The 19,109-nt window shown below is 43.4% G+C and overlaps 1 protein-coding gene across 2 annotated transcripts; it reads right to left on the bottom strand.

Moving 5' to 3' along the window:
* Positions 1–12,355: 12,355 nt before the first annotated feature.
* On the bottom strand, positions 12,356–17,559 carry LOC147856715 (RNA helicase family protein). Of its 2 annotated transcripts, XR_015530652.1 has the most exons (13): positions 17,363–17,559; positions 17,233–17,279; positions 17,072–17,152; positions 16,183–16,399; positions 15,732–16,098; positions 15,443–15,646; positions 15,174–15,334; positions 14,539–14,724; positions 14,207–14,438; positions 13,920–14,110; positions 13,323–13,457; positions 12,782–13,186; positions 12,356–12,598 (listed from the first exon to the last, which is right to left on the bottom strand). XR_015530652.1 is itself a non-coding variant. In XM_087328918.1 (12 exons), the coding sequence occupies exons 1-12, from the start codon at positions 17,455–17,457 to the stop codon at positions 12,997–12,999; spliced, it is 2,106 nt and encodes a 701-aa protein (XP_087185044.1). In that variant the 5' UTR covers positions 17,458–17,559; the 3' UTR covers positions 12,356–12,996. The 2 variants fall into 2 exon arrangements, 1 of the variants encoding a protein (XP_087185044.1); XM_087328918.1 differs by having other exon boundaries at positions 12,356–13,186.
* Between the last annotated feature and the right edge of the window lie 1,550 nt (positions 17,560–19,109).

Genomic DNA, 19,109 nt, shown 5'->3' with positions numbered 1-19,109 from the left:
TTTACAGTGACAGGGAGGGTCAACCAGGTCCCAAGTTCCGTTGGCATCCAATGCCCGCGTTTCTTCCTCCATAGTGGCACACCAATTTGCGTCCTTTGCCGCTTCTGCGTAGCTCTCCAGCTCACGCACTTCCGCGACCTTGGTCATGTATGTTGGGGACGAGGTCGTCTATGCGGAAGATCAAGAAGCATTCGATTCTTTTCTGTACCTGCGTATGACAGTTTCTAGGTCGTTGCACAGAGAGAGAGAGAGAGAGAGACACAAAAGACTCTTTATTTCATAAAGCAAAAATACAACAACCAACCTTACAAAGAGGTTACAAGGTCACTATATATAGTGACCGACTTAGGGCAACTACCATTTATGCTAATTACACAAATGGCCCAAAAGGATAGTGTGAATACGTCCATTATACACTTGTATTCGACACTCCCCCGTAATGGGCGTATACATGGGTTATCTAAGATTACAGGTATAAGCCTAGGTTCTCGGACATATCAGTTTTTGTTCGAGTCGGCAGGGTCCGAAGGCAGAAGACCGAACTGGTCGGGTCGGAACAGTTGAAGCCGATCATTAAGGAACTGATGTCGGTTGTCGGGAACCATCCTGCTCTGTGTCCGGCTCTAACCGGACTGGTTTGTCGTTACGCCCATCTGATGCCGAAGAGTCCGAAAACGGTCTGCCGAAAGACACTTGGTCATTCCATCTGCGACATTGTCGGTTGTGGATATTTTCTCTAGACCGATTTTCCCTGAAATGACGCAGTCCCGAACGAAGTGATATCGAACGTCGATATGTTTGGAGGCGTTGTGGTGAACCGGATTTTTCGACAAGGCAACAGCACCTTGACTGTCGCTGTAGACAACTGGAGCCGAGTCATGGTCGACTTGTCGAAACGTGTGCGCCAGCCGACCGAGCCACAAAGCTTCTTTTGCTGCGTCGGACGCAGCTACATATTCTGCTTCGGTCGTTGAGGTCGCTGTGCACTCCTGAAGTTTCGACTTCCACGAGATTGCTCCATTGCCGAATTTGAAGCAGTATCCGGTTGTTGATTTCCGACTATCTATACAGCCGGCAAAATCCGAGTCGGTGTAACCGACTACGCCTGAGGTTCGGTTCGGACCGAAAAGAATGCCATGGTCTTTTGTGCCAGCCAGATATCTGAACACATGCTTGACTGCGTTCCAATGCGATCGGCCAGGATTGTGCATAAATCTGCTAACGACTCCTACAGCATGAGAAATATCAGGCCGTGTCGCGACCATCAGGTACATAAGGGAGCCGACTGCCGGTGCATACGGTACCGACTTCATATCTTCCCCCTCCGGGCCGGATGTCGGGCAGTCTCGCTGAGAGAGCCGAAGATTCATTGGGAGCGGGGTTGAAGCAGATTTGGCTGATTGCATGTTGAAGCGTTCCAAGATACGTCGGATATAGTCGGTCTGAGACAAAAAAAGATGTCGTTTATCGCGATGCCGACTAATCTTCATGCCGAGTATGTGTCGTGCCGGACCGAGGTCCTTCATGGCAAACTTCAACCGCAGTTGCCGAATGAGATCGGCAAGTTCGCCCGCGTGGCGTCCAGAAATTAGCATGTCGTCCACGTAGATGATGAGGAAGATGGGTGATCCATCTTGAGCTGTGTTGGTAAAAAGACAATGGTCCTCATCGCTTTTTGAGAAGCCGATCGATTGGATGAAGTCGTCGAACCTCTTGTACCATTGTCGCGGTGCCTGTTTGAGGCCGTATAGACTCTTCCTGAGTCGGCAGACTAGATGTTCTTGGCCAGTTGCCACGAAGCCTTTTGGCTGCTCCATATAAATTTCCTCCTCGAGATCACCATGGAGGAAGGCTGTTTTGACATCTAGCTGAATCAGCTCCAAGTTGTCGGCTGCCACTACGCCGAGTAGAAAACGAAGGGTTGTCATTTTCACCACTGGTGAAAAAATCTCGTCGAAGTCGACGCCATATTCTTGTCGGAAGCCCTTCGCAACTAATCTGGCCTTGTACTTTGGGGTGGTCGAATCAGACGTCTCTTTTAGTCGATAAACCCACTTGCAAGGAAGAGCACGTCGGTTCCTAGGTAATTCGACCAGATCCCAAGTCTTGTTTGCCCGAATGGAGTGCATTTCCGACTCCATCGCCAGATGCCAGGTGGCTGAATCGACAGATGTCGATGCTTCTTCGTAAGACGTCAGTTCGCTGGCGTCGGTGAAGAAAATTCCAGGAGAATACCTCTCCGGAGGTTGCGACAGTCTCTCGGATCGTCGAGGTATGATTGGACTGGTCGCATCGGGTATCAAGGTCGGATGGTCCGAAAGCGGATTGTTCTGCGGTGCCGAGTCGGAGTTGTCCGATTCGGTAGTGTAAGGTTCAGCTACCCGTGAAGCTGACCGTGTGTTAAGAGCGGGGCCTTCTTGAAGGGTCGGCACATCGGAAAATGTTACCCTTCGGACTTCGATCGGTTTTTCGACTGATGGATTCATAGCCGACTCGTTGAACACAACGTCCGAACTTCGAACGATTTGTCTGCGTTCGGGGTCCCAGAGTCGGTATCCCATTTCGCCGTCTGATCCATATCCGAGGAAAATGCATTTCCTGGACCGAGGTGCAAGTTTTCGGCGATCATCTTTCGGAATAAGGACGTACGCCTCGCATCCGAAGATCCTCAGCTTGTCGTAATTCGGCTTACTGCCGATCCATAGTTCCTGAGGAATTTGAAGTCCTAGAGGTCTACTTGGCGACATATTGATTATGTGTACTGCCGTGAGTAGAGCCTCTGCCCAGAAGCCATCCGACAGTCCGGAGTGTTGGAGCATGGAAACTATCCGTTCTTGGATTGTCCGATTCATGCGTTCGGCAATCCCGTTTTGCTCCGGGCTGTGTGGTGCCGTAAATTCACGTCGGATGCCGCGTTGTCGGCAGAATTTGACGAATTCTTCTGATTTGAACTCTCCCCCATTGTCGGTCCGAAAGCATTTCAGTTTTCGGTCGGTTTGATTTTCTACCATAGCGAGCCAGTCTGAGAAGATCGAGAAGACCCGATCTTTGGTGCGAATCGGATAAGCCCACACCTTTCGAGTCGAATCGTCAATAAAAGTGACGAAGTAAGAGGCACCGCCTAGAGACTGATGCGGCATTGGGCCACAGACGTCCGAATGGACTAAATCGAGAGGTCTCGTTTCTCTTGGTGCTGATGTCGGGTGTGATGCGGCTGCTTGTTTGCCATACTGACAATGCTCGCAGAATTGATGGTCGGAGAAGGAGAGTTTGGGGATGTATCCGGCTCTAGATAGATGCGTAATGCCGGCCTTGCTGAGGTGTCCCAGTCTTCGGTGCCATAGTGATGACACAGGAATATCCACCAAAAACAGGTTACCCTCTCTGAGCGTAACATGTAACGGATACAGTGAGTGTATCTTGGGTCCTCTAGCAAGCAGGAGGTTCCCCCTGTGGAGTGTCCACCCTCCCGAAGAAAAACCGGCACGAATGCCGTCTTCATCTAGTTGTCCGACTGAGATCAATGGCCTTGAGAGCTCGGGTACATGTCGGACATTGTGAAGTACAAGTGTAGAGCCACCTGCAAGGTTGAGCTCTACTGTGCCGATTCCGATGATGTCACAGTGTTGTGAGTTGCCGACTCGAACTGAGTCGGAGTGACGGGTCGTATATTGCCGAAATTGGGATCGATGAGGAGTCACGTGAAATGACGCGCCCGAATCTAAGAGCCATGTGCTCGATTCTTCAGTCGTGAGCAGAACTTCTGATCCGACTGGATTTTCGATTGATAGTATATTCGGGTCGTCAGGTAGCACATCAGCTGAGAAGCTGACGTAATTGATCTCCTCATGCCGGCCACTCTTCTTGTCTGATTTCTGAGACTTGTCGTTCTTGTTCTTGAGTGCGCGGCAGTCGGCTTTGATGTGTCCGGGTTTCTTGCAGTAGTTGCAGATTCGGTTATCCCGTGACTGGCTCCGTCTTCGCTGATTGTTCGGCGGTCGTGAGGAATCTCTTCCTCGTATGTTCGATCGGTCTGTCGAACCTTGTACTACATAAGCGTCGTCTGTTGAGTCTTTGGCGAAAGACTTTCTCCGAGCTGCTTCGGTCAGGATTGCGCTTGTGACTTCGGAGTATTTGACAGCCGTGGTTGACGCGTTGCACACGGTTGTGACGAAAGTTTCCCATGATGAGGGAAGGCTACTCATGAGTATCATTGCTCTGAGTTCATCCTCGATTGCCGTCCCCTGTGACGAGATTTGGGAGCTTATGCTTTCGTACTCATTAAGGTGTGCTTGAACCGAATCGGATTCTTTCATCCGCAAGTTGTAGAGGCGCCGGATCAGAAACATCTTCGTTGCGGCGACCTTCTTTTCGTAAGTGTCCGACAGTGTTTTCCACAGTTCGAATGCTGTCGTACACGATTGCACCGTAAAGTATACCGATTCCGATAGGTGCATCCGAATCGTGGCGCGGACGATTCTGTCCAGCTTCTGCCACTCAATTGGTTTGTATCCTTCTGGAGGTTCTTCATTTTCGATGGGATCGATTTGCCCCTTGACTATGAGATAGTCCTGCATTTGCTCCTTCCAGAAGTTGAAGTTCGATCCATCGAACTTTCGTAGACTCATTTCTGACGAGCCGGATGTTGATGCCATCAAATTTGGTTTCGGTTAACGAAGCTCGGTTCGGAGTTGACTACGAACCTTGTTGGAGTGCAGCCGGTTGGCTCACCCGATATCGTTCTAGTCGGATTTGGACCCGAGTCGGTTCGGCTTCGGATATATGTATTGTTGAACTTGCTCGAATTGACTCCGATAACTTGAGGGACAGAACCGACTGGTCTTCCCGAATGTTGCCGAGTCGGAGTGAGCCCGGTTCGCTTCCGAATATATATGCCGAATACCGATTATTGAAACCGATTATTTGGACCGATTCTGCTTCGGTTGACTGCAGCGACGAGAGAGACGGATCCAACTGATCCTCCCGAATGTCGATCAGCCGGATGAAGCACGAATTTGGGTTGTTTTCTTGAGACCGATCTGCACCGAGTGGTTACAATGAGCGGCGAGCAGCGTTTGATGACCTCTTCGGATGCCGTTTAACCGAGTGGAGCACGATCGTGTCAATGTTGCACAAGGGGATTTCACCTCGAGCGGTTACGATCACAAGGAACAGAGTACAACCGGCTGGCTTACTCCAAGCGAAGATGATCTAACGCGATGAGATGCAAGCCTCGTTTTTCTTCTTCTCTCTTCTTCGAATGGCGCAAGAAACCGAATGTTGTGCAGGCTGAGACGACGGCCGACAGCGGATTGAAGGACCGAATGTTGTGCAGGCTCTGATACCAGATGTTGGGGACGAGGTCGTCTATGCGGAAGATCAAGAAGCATTCGATTCTTTTCTGTACCTGCGTATGACAGTTTCTAGGTCGTTGCATAGAGAGAGAGAGAGAGAGAGACACAAAAGACTCTTTATTTCATAAAGCAAAAATACAACAACCAACCTTACAAAGAGGTTACAAGGTCACTATATATAGTGACCGACTTAGGGCAACTACCATTTATGCTAATTACACAAATGGCCCAAAAGGATAGTGTGAATACGTCCATTATACACTTGTATTCGACAATGTACACATAATGATGCGCCATGTACTCGTTATACCCGTACCGTTTAACGGGATCCTTCGGGCGGGTGGACCGGCGTAACTCACCGTTACCCGATATGAGACCCTTCTTGGCCAGTTCGCTCTTCGTTCCCGAAGATCTGCCTATATCCTGGCTGAAGTCAGATACGCACCGATCCGACCCATCATTGCCAGTCTCGAATTCTGGCATCTTCTGCTTCCCTTTCTCTTTGCATGTGAACCGTCTCCTCGATTCCTTGTGCGGGGAGAGCACGACAGAGTCTCCACTACTCGTCGTCTCATCATCCGACTGGTTGGACTAATCCAGTCTCTCATTCAGTCTGCTTAACCGGAACGATTCCAGACTCTCATCTTGAGTCCCGGCTTCATCTTCCTCTACTTGGGCCGGTTCGGACTCACTAGCCCCATCCTCCGACATCGGATCAGGATCAGAAGTTGGAGTCGGTAAGGAATACCACAATGCCGATTCATCAAACTCGACATCTCGGCTGACTCGGACCTGCTTCGTCCGGGGGTTATAACACTTATACCCCTTTTGCTCTTGAGCCTAGCCGACTAGGATGCATTTTTCCGATTTTGCATCCAACTTTCTCCGCTTCTCATCCGACACATGTACATAGGCTATGCTGCCGAATATCCGGAGGTGTCTCAAATTCGGCTTTCGCCCGAAATACAACTCGTGAGCTGACACCTTGTCACTGATCCGGTTCTGTATGTAAATGGCCATTTGGACCGCCTCCGCCTAGTAGAACTTGGGCATGCTCTTTTCCTCCGGCATTGCCCTAGCCGCGTCAATCAGCGACTGATTCTTCCTTTTGGCCACACCGTTCTGTTGCGGTGTGTATCTGCAGTTGAATTCTCGCCGAATTCCTTTTTGTTGCAGATAGTTGTTGAATTGGCCGGAAAAGTACTCTTTTCCACCATTCGACTGTAGCCATTTGATCTTCCTCTCCGATTCCCGTTCCACCATCTTCTGGAGGCTCCAGAAACACTCGAAGACTTCGCTCTTCCGCTCAATGAGGTAGATCCACGTATGCCGCGTGTAGTCGTCGATGAAGGAGACGAAATATCGACTCCCGCCAATGCTAACATTTTGTGCCGGTCCCCACACATCCGAATGGATAAGATCAAGCTTGTTACGGCTTCGATTTCTTTCGGTGGGGAATGAAGGCCGGTGTTGCTTCCCGAGTTGGCAGGCTTCACAAATCTGGGCTCTCCGGCCGCTAAACTTCGGCAAACCGAAAAAGACTTGTTCCGCTTGGAGGTCTTGAAGCCTCCGGTAGTTCACGTGGCCGATCCGCTTGTGCCACAGGTCGATATCCGACTCGACCTTCTGTCCTTTGGCGAACAGTGCAGTGCCGACGTCATTGGTGTTGAGGATAAACATCCTCCCATATCTGCGCCCTTGCGCAATAACTTCGCCCTCATCCTCAATGAAGCACCCGAAGTGCGTAAACCGCACCTGCATCCCCTGGTCGACGATCTGTCCGATCGACACAAGGTTCTTTGTGATCGTCAGAAGATGTAATACATTCATCAACTTCCCCCTCTGTCCGACGTGGCTCAAAGGGACTTCTTCGACGTGCACGATCGGGTGGGGAGTGAAGTCTCCAGTTTCGACAACTCCCGGTTGATCCGGCTTCTCCGAAAAGGAGAACCACTACCCATGGCTCGTCATGTGGTTCGATGCGCCGCAGTCAACGTACCACACTTCCTCCGATTTGGAAGTGGTCTTCTTCATTGAGTTTGCCTTGTGCTTCATCACCAAGGCTGGCCCCTTACCATTCTTGGATCCTCCCAATCCGTATGCGTAGTGCGAGCTTTGCCGACCTTCCTTACCGGTCTTGCCGGATCCAGATTTGTTCGGATTTGCACGCTTTCTCCAGCACTCGCTTTCTCTATGGCCCTTTTGCCACAGTACCAGCATTCCATAGTGGATTTGTCTTGCCGGCTTCCGGCACCACCTTGAGTCCCGAAACTGCTGTCGGCACGCTCACTGTGCCTTCGTTCCTGCTCTTGTCGGCCGCCTCCATTGCGTGCCGACCTGCCTCGTCCACCACGCCCGCGGGACTGATCCGCTCCCGTGTACAACATCCGACTGTCTGGGGATGCACCGGCGTGGTTCTCCTCTACAAGGAGCATCGACTGTAAGTCGAAAAATGAGGGCGTATTCTCCCTTGTACAAACCGCAGTCTGGAAAGCTCCGAACATGGACGCCAAGCCTCCAAGACAGACCTGCACCATCTCGTCTTCCTTTACGGTGACGTTAATAGAGGCAAGCGAGTCACAGATCCCTTTGATCCGGTCTATGTAATCTGCCACCGACATGTTCTTCTGTCGAACATTGCTCATCTCATGTCTGAGTTGCAGCTTCCGGGCAGTGGTGCTTGCGGCGAAAACCTTTCTCAAGTTCCCCCAAGCATCCTTCGGTGTCTTGGCGTCCCGGATATGGCTGAGCAGCTGGTCACCGACACTGGACGCGAAGCAATACATCACCCTGCTCGCCGCCTGTTCCCACACTAGGAAGTGCTTGTGTGTCATCTCCGGTGCTGAGTCGTTCACTCCGTCGACATAACTCAAGTAGCCATGCCCAAGCAAGTACCGGTGCATCTTGTATGACCAAGATGCGTAGTTGGTTCTGTCGAGCTTCTCCACCGGGAGCGATGTAGCCATACCTCTGTCCATTTCTCCTTTTGTGTTTGTTTTCCGATCTGTTAGGGTTTCCTTCACAAGCGTAGATGTCTGCAGCAGAGGTTCTCAACCCACGCGCTCTGATACCATGTGAAAGATTTCTTGCGGAAGCGTTAGAAAGAACAATACACAGAGAGAGAGAGAGTACGTGGGAGAGACAGAGAGATAGCAAAACACACTATTTTTCAAAATTATATGAATACTCTATGCTCTGTATCTACAACGCGCTCATCAGCGCTATTTATACAAGTCCACACGGGACTATTAGAAGTACGGTGTACTTCAATGCTTACACGAGCATCTGACACTAATTACGAGACTATAACTGCCTAGTAGTCTAACCTATACTAGGCTTCCGGTTACGGATTGGATCCGGCATACCGGCTCCGCAGCTCACCGGTCCTTACTACTTACCGGCGCGGTTGCTCACCGGCATACCGATTCATCTCGCTTACCGACTCAGGCTTATTCAGCCGATCCGGCTCCGGTTGAGCTTGCCGCTCAACACCTTTTCTCAAGAAGAGCATGCTGACGGCCTTTCTGATCACCCTCCTCAGCTCTCGCTTGTCTTTTCAAAACTAAATTGTTGGTTTGCTTCAATTCTCGTGACACTTTGAGGCATTTCCACATCCATTATATGTTGAGTGGAAACAATCTTTTCTTTTGATTCTTCAAAAAAAGCCAGATTAAGAGATGTAGACAACTGTTGATTCTCCACAATTTTCAAGGGTGGTTGGCCTACTATCAACCTCGGGAAGGACAAGTCTGTCTTTTGTGAGGAAGAATCCGGGTTGAGCATTTGTCTTTTTTTGCGAAATGTCCAAATCCAAAACAACGAAAACATTGATAAGTATTATCTTGTTTATTAATAACTATTATTATTGTTATTTCTAATATTATTAATAAATAAATATTTTAATCTAGGTTTATGAATATTATTATGACTGATATTGTTTTTCTATTATTATTATTATTATTATTAATTCAATTGTTATTGTAAATATTATTCTTATTAATTAGTTTATTTTGTTTACTCATTATTTATATATATATATATATATTCTCTTTTAGTGTTAGATGACATCATCAAATGTCACCCATGACAGACAATGACTGATAATGTGCAATGATGCGGTAATACCAACAACAGTAGCAACTAGGTGGAGGAGAGTGAGGGCGATTGAAAATAACAACGTTCAACTTGAAGGCTTGGTCAAAGAGGGGCCTTTTACCTTTCACACCCCTTTAATTACTTTTGGTAGCCTTTTGAGTTGGGGCACGAAAGGTAATTAAAGGAAATTTAGAGCAGTTTTAATCATTTTTGGCTAATCCTCGGGTACCGTTTGACAAACTAGACGTCAGTTCAAATAGGAGTGGTGGGTTCAACTCCCATCGTTTGAAAATATTATAGTAGGACTCTTCTTCACGCTCGAAGGTCTACATCAAAATCTATCGCAGTCCTTGTGATGAAACCTTCATACTAATGTAACGAGTTTCACAGTGAGATAGTTCAATGATTCCTTACACGCCAATTCATCAAAATTCATGTAACTTGGTCTCTTGAGCTCAGAATTCTAAGCACAATGTTCTGGCACAATCCTCATGCCAAAGCCTGTGTACTAGGTCCACAACAAGGATTTGCAAAAAATAAGAGAAATATATATTATATTAAAATTTGTGAGCATTAGTATGTTTATGAGGGAGTGCAAGTACAACAAAAATCTCAGGCACCATTACATAGAGTGATCATGAGATTGAATGATGGATAGAAAGATAGAAGTATATGGAAAAGATAATATCTCGAGTAGAGCTTCAAGGGGAGATCCTTGAGTTTTGGTACAACGTCTCAACAAATGACGACCACATCGCCTTTTGTCATCATTGATCTCACATGCCCTCTTGATTTGCAACCCTAAGCTCCCTCATGATTCAGAAACGCGTTCGCCTTGTCTCTACCTTCCCCCAATACAATGAGCTCTCCTCACCCTTTTATTTATAGGATTCGAGAGGCTCTCCACCAACCCACGTCATGAATATTTCAACCAACTACCCAACATCTTGTTCGATAACATAATCAATAGGTCATTCTTAAGTTTTGTCCACCAACATAGTGGAAACAAAAATGCTTTGATGGTTAATGACACACTCAAATGATGCAATTTATTTAATCTCGCTAAGTTGTTTGAACAAATGAAAAGTAGTGATTCTATGACATGAATAAGGACTTAAAAAAAACTCTGTGAGTTTTGATACAATCCAACGTTTTTAGAGGATCAATCAAGTGTGTTGATCATATACACATTCAAAGTGAAGAAAACCCTTCAAGAGGCAATTGAGTGAATGCATTGCTCAAACTCAAAGAAGAATCCAACTACTCGGTTCTAACTAAACGATTCATATATGTAACAACATGCAAACCTTCATATATGTAGGTAGTGGGCAACTGCCAACCACGTTTCACTTTTTTCTTAGAGCTCACTATATTCCACCACCTTCATAATGAAGGCAATAGTCACCAACCAACCACATTTTACTTGTTAGAGCTCACGATATTCCATAATTTGGCTACTCTATTTGCCCCCATATTGAGTCCTAACCTTTTCAATAAAGAAAGCCAACATTTCTGCCCATGGTTAGTTACACTTGAACATACTTCAAAGAAAAGAGAATCTTAGCACCACCATATGTACTATTGCAGGATTTCAACAATGCACAAATGAACAAGCTTTAATATGCAACATTGTTGAAGCTTGATATGAATGTTATGACGTCACATCCTACCATGTTATGCTATGGTTACTACTATGTAATTATTGTCAGATTTCAATAAATCATTCAATTGTCAGTCAATTTTCTCCTTGTTAACATTTCACAAACATTATTCTAATGTTTCTAGTTGTTCCTTTGGTCTATCTATATTTGCCACATATCATAGAATTGATTTCCTTTCTTTAATGGATTGTGAAACTATTGCATTCACAACCATGGATCTATCAATTCACATTTGTTCAGTGCAATGGAACAATTTGAAACGAGAAAGGGTTTGACCAAAGAGAATCTAACAAAGTCTCAAAAAGGATTTTATCCGTGCAATGAGATATTGAATTGAACTCTTTTGTTGATTTCTAAATGGTTAATGCTCATAATTAGGCCTTCTCAAATTGATTATATGAGAATAGGTCCAAATGATAACAACCAACATGCTCGACACACATAATGATAAAACACAAACACTTACAAATAGAGATTCAAGAATGCACCCAAGTTGGACTTTTAAGAATCATTTGGAAACTCCAAATAAACATTGTGACTACAGCACTTGGTTTGCAAATATAACAAGCAAGATCCTTTTAAGTAATAATTTATTAGGATATGATAATTATAGTCCTTCAAATTGCATCCCTCGGGACTTGCCCCATAGGTGAAACTGAGAACATACTCAAAATATGATTCTCGATTCCATTAACTTAAAGCACATTTCAAGTTTTTGCACACCCTTAGGCGACTATTTGTGAATACCTTTCAATAAAAAAGCAAACTTAAGCCTTTGCATACCAACAATGGGACCACTGCCTCTCATTAGAATACTTAATATTATTTGACTCTCCAGCACCTATCTATATTTAGTGAATGGTAGAGAGAGTCTGTTTGCTAATTGTTGAAGCATCAGATAATGGTTTTCCACATACAACTATGCGCTACAATATCTTTCCTGAGCTTATGTGGATCTAGGTGTTAACAGGAATAACATATTCTCTTTAACATACCCCTTTGTCTCTAGCTGTGTTTTGAGTATATAAAATTTACAAGGTGTCGCGTATCAACATAACATCAATAAATTGTTTATAAAGGGATATCAAGTTTAGGAGCGACTGGTACTTGACCTACCCCCACATAGGTTTTGGCAAAATTGATTAGGAATGCCAGGTGCCTAAGGTTAATCACTTCAAAGAAAATGATGTATTCTGGATTTGAGCAACTGAAAGAGTTTGCCATGTACTGAATTAAGACAAACCAGATAGCAAAAACACTATAAGCATCACACATTAATTTAAATTACAAATTCTGAAATAATCTGTTTGGAAAAATGTAACTGAGATATAGGAATGCATCGCACATATGAAACATCAGTGTTATCCACTGCCAACTCACATGGCTGAATGGAGATCAACATGCCGGTACCATTAACAATAGTTTTTATTGAGAATCTCTCTGAATACCATTTGATTATACAGCCTTTCCTCTGGTGCTGCTTTTAACCTAATTTCAGCTCCTAAATCTGGTCTTCTTGGTCATATGAGCGTTGCTGTCATAATTAATAAAAAATAAACAATGATAGGCCCCTCAAAACTGAGATACAAACCAATACATTCACACTGTATTGCATCTTCTTGAGCCTTTCTGCTTACCTATGGCAGCCTTTCCTCTGGTGCTGCTTTTAACATAATTTCAGCTCCTAAATCCGGCCTTTTTGCTCATCTGGGCATTGTTGTCGTGATTAATCCAAAATAAACAATGATAGACCCCTTGAAACTAAGATGCCAACCAATACATTCACACTATTGTATTTCTTGAGCACTTCTGCTTACCCATGACCCAATTGCATATTCCAAAGAGCTGCATGCTATTTATTGTTAATTCAATGAAGAGGAACGTGGCTAGCTTATCTGTTTTGTAACAAAATATTGAGAAGCTAACTCTGGTAACCATGCTGAATCTATGCATGTCACATTTCGGATGTATGGGCGTGTTGTGCAAATAAGGTCATTAAATATCAGGCAATCAGGCTTTTTCCCAAACAAAACTGATGAGGGGTGAATGGACACAACCTGTCCACTTGACATAGCCCTACAAAAACCCTCAAAATTTGTTAGCATAAGTGCTACTCAACTTCACCATAATTTCTAGAATGCCATTTACATTAACTAAGTAAGGCAGAATTAGTATTCACAATAGAATGGAAACCACAAATATTTGTCATTACTTGTAAGTTCCATCTGGCTGCCTACATGCAGTATTCAAGAAGAAGCCAGCAGTCAAACATCGACGAAACTGTGCCCAGTCATCAGCGCAAGAAATTATGGACAAGCCCATTCCGCATATGTATCGTTCAATTTGCCTGAATGATTAACGATAATGAAGATAAACATTCCAACTTGCTTTCTTTACCAGTAGTAATGGAAAACATTTTGAAGAAAAATTTAAACACCTAATTGTAAATTCTGCTAAAAGTTTTTATGCACCTCGAATCTAGTCCAAACTAGTTTTTTTATGTGGACAAACATGTAAAGTTTTACAGATATACATAACCGTTGAATATTTTGATGCGGAAACACCAAGATATCCCTCAGCGTTTTAGTATTTATCAGAACACACAAGTTTCCCAAAATTCCTGTAGCACTGCATTTTGCACTGCAGTTATGGTCATTTTTGTAAATTCAGGTGTTCTGGTAAATCCCAAACAAGTTTATCTTATGCTGAAATTCTAGTTATCCATGAATGTTTGCAGATATTAGTAAGAGCAAACATTTTGAAATGCCATTTCTTCATACACCAGAGGTTTGCTGAGCCCTGTGCATACCTGTAGATGTCTATAGCACGCCTGAGAGACCGATCATTGACAAAATTCTCTCTACACCACTTGTAGATGCTCTTCTTGCTTGTGGTACCATTTCCATGTTTCTCAGCTTCCTCCATGTAAGCCCGCAGGACATTCACTAATGTTATATGATCACCTTCAGTACAACGAAACCGCTGTTGGGCAGCCTTCGCCTGGAGAATATAAAACACATGTGCATAGCAATTAATATGTATAAAACATTATCTACATGCTTGTTTGGTTTCTTAATAATTGAGATGAGTGTGAACCTCATTTAGTTTATCTCTAGGTTGATAAAAAACAGATTCCACGGAAAGCATAGCAACTAGGGTTAGCATCTCAGCAGAACACTTATGTACACTTGATATGATCATTGCTTTAGCATAGATAGGCTCCAGAGGGAGGCGTGACATTTGCAATCCGAGAGGATCAGACAACTTCCCTTCATCTGTTAACGCACCAAGAACATATAGATGCTCTAAAGATTTTATTACAGTAATTCTGCATAACAAGACGAGCACCAGAGACATTCAAGAAACATATAATCAATTTTACACGTTAATATTAGGAGACTGAAAAGTAGGGACAAGGTACAACTTGCCTGGATGGTTTATCCATGAAATCAAATCCAATAACATCATCAATTCCTAGTGCTTTCAACTGCAAGACAACACTCGAAAGGTTGCAGCGTTTGATCTCAGGGACAGTTGCATCATCAAGCTTCTCAAAAGAGTCTTCTGTATATAGACGGAAGCACTTCCCAGGTCTTTCACGACCTGCACGACCACTGTTGAAACAAACACCTGGAACAATAAGAACTGTTTGTATCACAGGAATAAAAAAAACCAGGAAAAACACCAAAATATCCCTAACGTTCCAGATATACCCCTCTTGGTTTGCAAAACACCAAATACCCCTAAATTTCCAGATATGTACCAGAATATTCCTCTTGGTTTCCAGAAAATACCAGAACGCCGACTGAAATAACAAACTTTTACAGACCAAACGACCTGATGAAGGCCAAGCGTATTATCATACCAATATATATCCGAAAAGTTAGGGGCATTATTATGATTTCTGATAGAAAGACTAGTGCATTGTTGTTTTCATGAGGTTGAAATTAAACTTCCATTAGTCTATAACCAAATGAGTAAGGAACACACGCATGTTGTGTAGCTGATGCTCACTGGCATAAGAGTATATCTATATGTCAGCATCAGTTACTGGTGAACGTACCTGCGTTGCAGAGCTTGGGCTTTCGATACAGGCACAACAGATAGCAGCTCAAGACCCACCCTTGGATTATATGTTCGGGCTTTGACCAAGCCGGGATCAATTACATAACGTACTCCGGGAATTGTTACTGACGTTTCTGCTATGTTTGTTGCCAAGATGACCTACATAAAAGAAAGATTGTTATGAAACAAAATGGCTACATGAATTACATTAGCATATACTCTGTATAGAAAGAAGACAGAAACAAGAACCAGGACAAGAATGGTCACCTTGCGAGAACCTATAGGTGCAGGCCTGAAAACTTGCATTTGTTGTTCACAGGGTAAAGCTGCATAGATAGGAGCAACAAGAATCTTCGATAAATTATCTGGAATCTTAGCACATCGTTCACATAGAAGTCGTTCCACCGCCTCGATTTCTTCTTGACCTGTGAGGAACACTAAGATGTCCCCTTCATCCTCTTCCAAGTGTATCTATAAATACAATGTGCAAAATTTATCATGAAATACCATAAAAGAGAGTCAATATATTTTGTAACTTTGTGCACAATTGACTGACCTGGAAAACTGTTATCAGAACTGCATCAATATAATCTGGCTCAGGTTGATAGGTGTATAATACATCCACATGATGTTGCCTTCCTTGTATGTAAACAGCCTTTGCATTTCCAAAGTAATCGGAAAACCCCTTTGCATCTAGTGTTGCAGACATGACAATAAGCTTGAAGTCAGAAACACCCTGTTTTCGAGACTGGCTGGATCCATCCCCTTCTGAAATGACATTTTCCTTTGCAAGAATACTCTTCCGTCTTCTCTGGACTGCCTTGAGTAATCCCAAAAGCACATCTGTGTGAATTGTCCTCTCATGTGCCTCATCCACAATGATAACAGAATAGTCACATAGCAAGGGATCTAGCAGGGCCTCTCTGGTAGAGCATAGAAGAAGAAGCCAGTGATGTCAATGTCCATACAAATACTTCAATAAAATGCCTAATACATTAGATACCCACCGAAGTAGCATTCCATCCGTCAAATATTTAATTTCAGTAGTAGGACATGTTTTATCCTCAAATCTGATCGCATACCCAACTTCTTGACCTAAATTTACACCCATCTCTTCTGCTACACGAGCTGCAACAGTTACTGCAGCCACTCTCCGAGGCTGAGTGATTCCAATCTTCTTCCCATTCTTGCAAAAACCTCCAGTATATAGGAATTGGGGCAATTCTGTAATAAACATGAGATTATGCTTCTTTGAAGATAACTACAGGAGGTGTATGTTAAATACAGTGTGCACTGAACATTAGGTCTTCTGGCCTTCCTCTCCATAGACATCTGATATGGAAGTGCATAGAATCCTCATATTTAGGTAAATATCTGCTCTATTATAAGGTAGAAAATAATACTTATGAGTGACAGAAACAATCAAGTATCGATCATCCAGTGCCAAATACAAAAGTGAAAAGTTGATGAATGGCATCAAGATTTTCTCTTTTCCATATGGTCCTTTTTCTCTTAGCCATTGATTTTCATAAAGCATCTTCCTCATCTATGTTAAGCAGCTATTTAGCCTCACTTACACTTGTATTATTTTCTCTAGTCATCAAAAAATATTACAATATCTGCTATGAGAAATCTGACAAAGAGGACGCATATATGATATGCATTTGAAACGTATCTATAACAAATTTACATGGTGGCCAGCACTATTGGGTGAACATGGAATGCTTACAGAAATTTCACAAATAAAATCAATGGTAAGAACTAATCACTTGTCCGCAGAGCACATTTCTAGTATATTCATCTCAAGAATAAAAAATGGGATGAAAATGATAGCATGACCTTATAGAAGGACCTGGAATAACAAATAAGAGTCTTTTGAAAAAAAGAATTGCTTACGTGTGGTTTTGCCACTTCCGGTTTCACCAATCACCACAAGAGTATCATTCTTTTGAACTTCTTCAACCAATTTATTTTCGGCTGCAATACAGCAAGACTACTTCATTCTCTTTGTATACATACAACAAGCACAAAAAACAGTGATTTCATGAAAAACCTACCTGAAGCAATAGGCAAAGCTCTTCGTTGTTCCTGGATGGAAGGTTTCCTGAAAAGAAAATGCACGATGAGTTCTCTAATCCCATCAGGTGCTGTAAATAAAACAGAGTGGGCAAAAAGAAAACAACTAACCCTAGCTTAGATTTCCCATTGGAGATTACAGGACCAGAAGAAGGAGACTTGGGCATTCTTGTTTCCTGTTGGTTCAAATTGGATAAAGACGGCATTTCGCAATCCGTAGTCAGCTCCTCCTGCTTTGCTCTAGTACTTAAGACTTTGTATATCAGGAAGAGAGAGTCTAAAACATAGTCGTCTTCATCTAACCATTATCAACAAACGAGAACTAACTTTGTTCAGTACTTGACCATTCAATGTTCTTCCTGTTTGTCTCTCCCCTCTCTCAACATTAATAGCCCCACATTTTATGATGCAATGCGTTATTTTGAACAGAAACAAAGCTTCTACACTAGATGAATGGAGCATGAAGTTGAATACATGCAATTCTTAAGACCAAAGCAATAAAATAGTTCACATTTTCAGATCCCAGAGGAAACACATTAAGCATAATTTTCAGTTGGTAAGCACCTTCTAAGAATTGATAAAAACAGGAATATCCTCAGGCAAGCAATGAAAACATTATTCTGAAAAGAAACAAATCTTGCACCCTAGATGAATGGAACATGCAATTCGTAAGACCAAGCTTCACCAAACAGGCAGGCAGGCAGGCAAGACAGACCGGAAACCTTCAGAGAATAGGGTTTGGTTGTTGCGTTTCCTGGTTATCAAATCTAATCGAGCGATGAGGTCGTAGGCTCAAATCCGTGTGACTCTGCGTTTCTTCTTCTTCTTCTTCTTCTTCTTCTTCTTCTTCTTTTACTTCTTTTACTTCATTCACTCTATGCTATGTCCAAACTCCACATTTTTACTTATCAAACCAACGCATGGATAGTTTGTTTCTAACACACCCTAAACCCTAAACCTCAGGCTTCCATACGGTCTCACACGTATTCATTGCCCCAGGCTTGGCTTCATTCTTGAATTTACCCGAGGTGTTATGTAGGTCGTTGATATTTACAAAACATAAGCGAAGGGTATTGCTGACTAATGTGATTGGATAGCGGGAATCGTGGGTGCATGTGTTGGCATAAAAGGTTGACTCCTTCCACTTTTGTATCCTAGTGTGAACTCGTCCATATAGTTAGGGCTTAGTATATAAGCGATAACCTAATGTTGTAGAGAGAGTGAGAGAAAACAGAGAAAGAAAACCTCCATTAAAGTTTCATCTGTGTGTGTCTATTATCGGTCTATATCTTCTTGCCTTCCCTCTGTGTTATTTGCTAAGCATAACAAACATGTCCTCACAAACAATAGAAAACAGAGAAAGAAAGCTTCCATTAAAGCTTCATCTGTGTGTGTCTATTATCGGTCTATATCTTCTTGCCTTCCCTCTGTGTTATTTGCTAAGCATAACAAACATGTCCTCACAAACAATAGAAAACAGAGAAAGAAAGCTTCCATTAAAGCTTCATCTGTGTGTGTCTATTATCGGTCTATATCTTCTTGCCTTCCCTCTGTGTTATTTGCTAAGCATAACAAACATGTCCTCACAAACAATAGAAAACAGAGAAAGAAAGCTTCCATTAAAGCTTCATCTGTGTGTGTCTATTATCGGTCTATATCTTCTTGCCTTCCCTCTGTGTTATTTGCTAAGCATAACAAACATGTCCTCACAAACAATAGAAAACAGAGAAAGAAAGCTTCCATTAAAGCTTCATCTGTGTGTGTCTATTATCGGTCTATATCTTCTTGCCTTCCCTCTGTGTTATTTGCTAAGCATAACAAACATGTCCTCACAAACAATAGAAAACAGAGAAAGAAA

The sequence above is a fragment of the Azolla caroliniana genome, unplaced genomic scaffold (genome assembly GCF_043228905.1).
Source record: "Azolla caroliniana isolate FFs.n. ecotype wild unplaced genomic scaffold, voAzoCaro1.0.p SCAF_12, whole genome shotgun sequence".
Classification (NCBI taxonomy): domain Eukaryota; kingdom Viridiplantae; phylum Streptophyta; class Polypodiopsida; order Salviniales; family Salviniaceae; genus Azolla; species Azolla caroliniana.
This window is presented reverse-complemented; position numbering and strand designations above follow the sequence as displayed.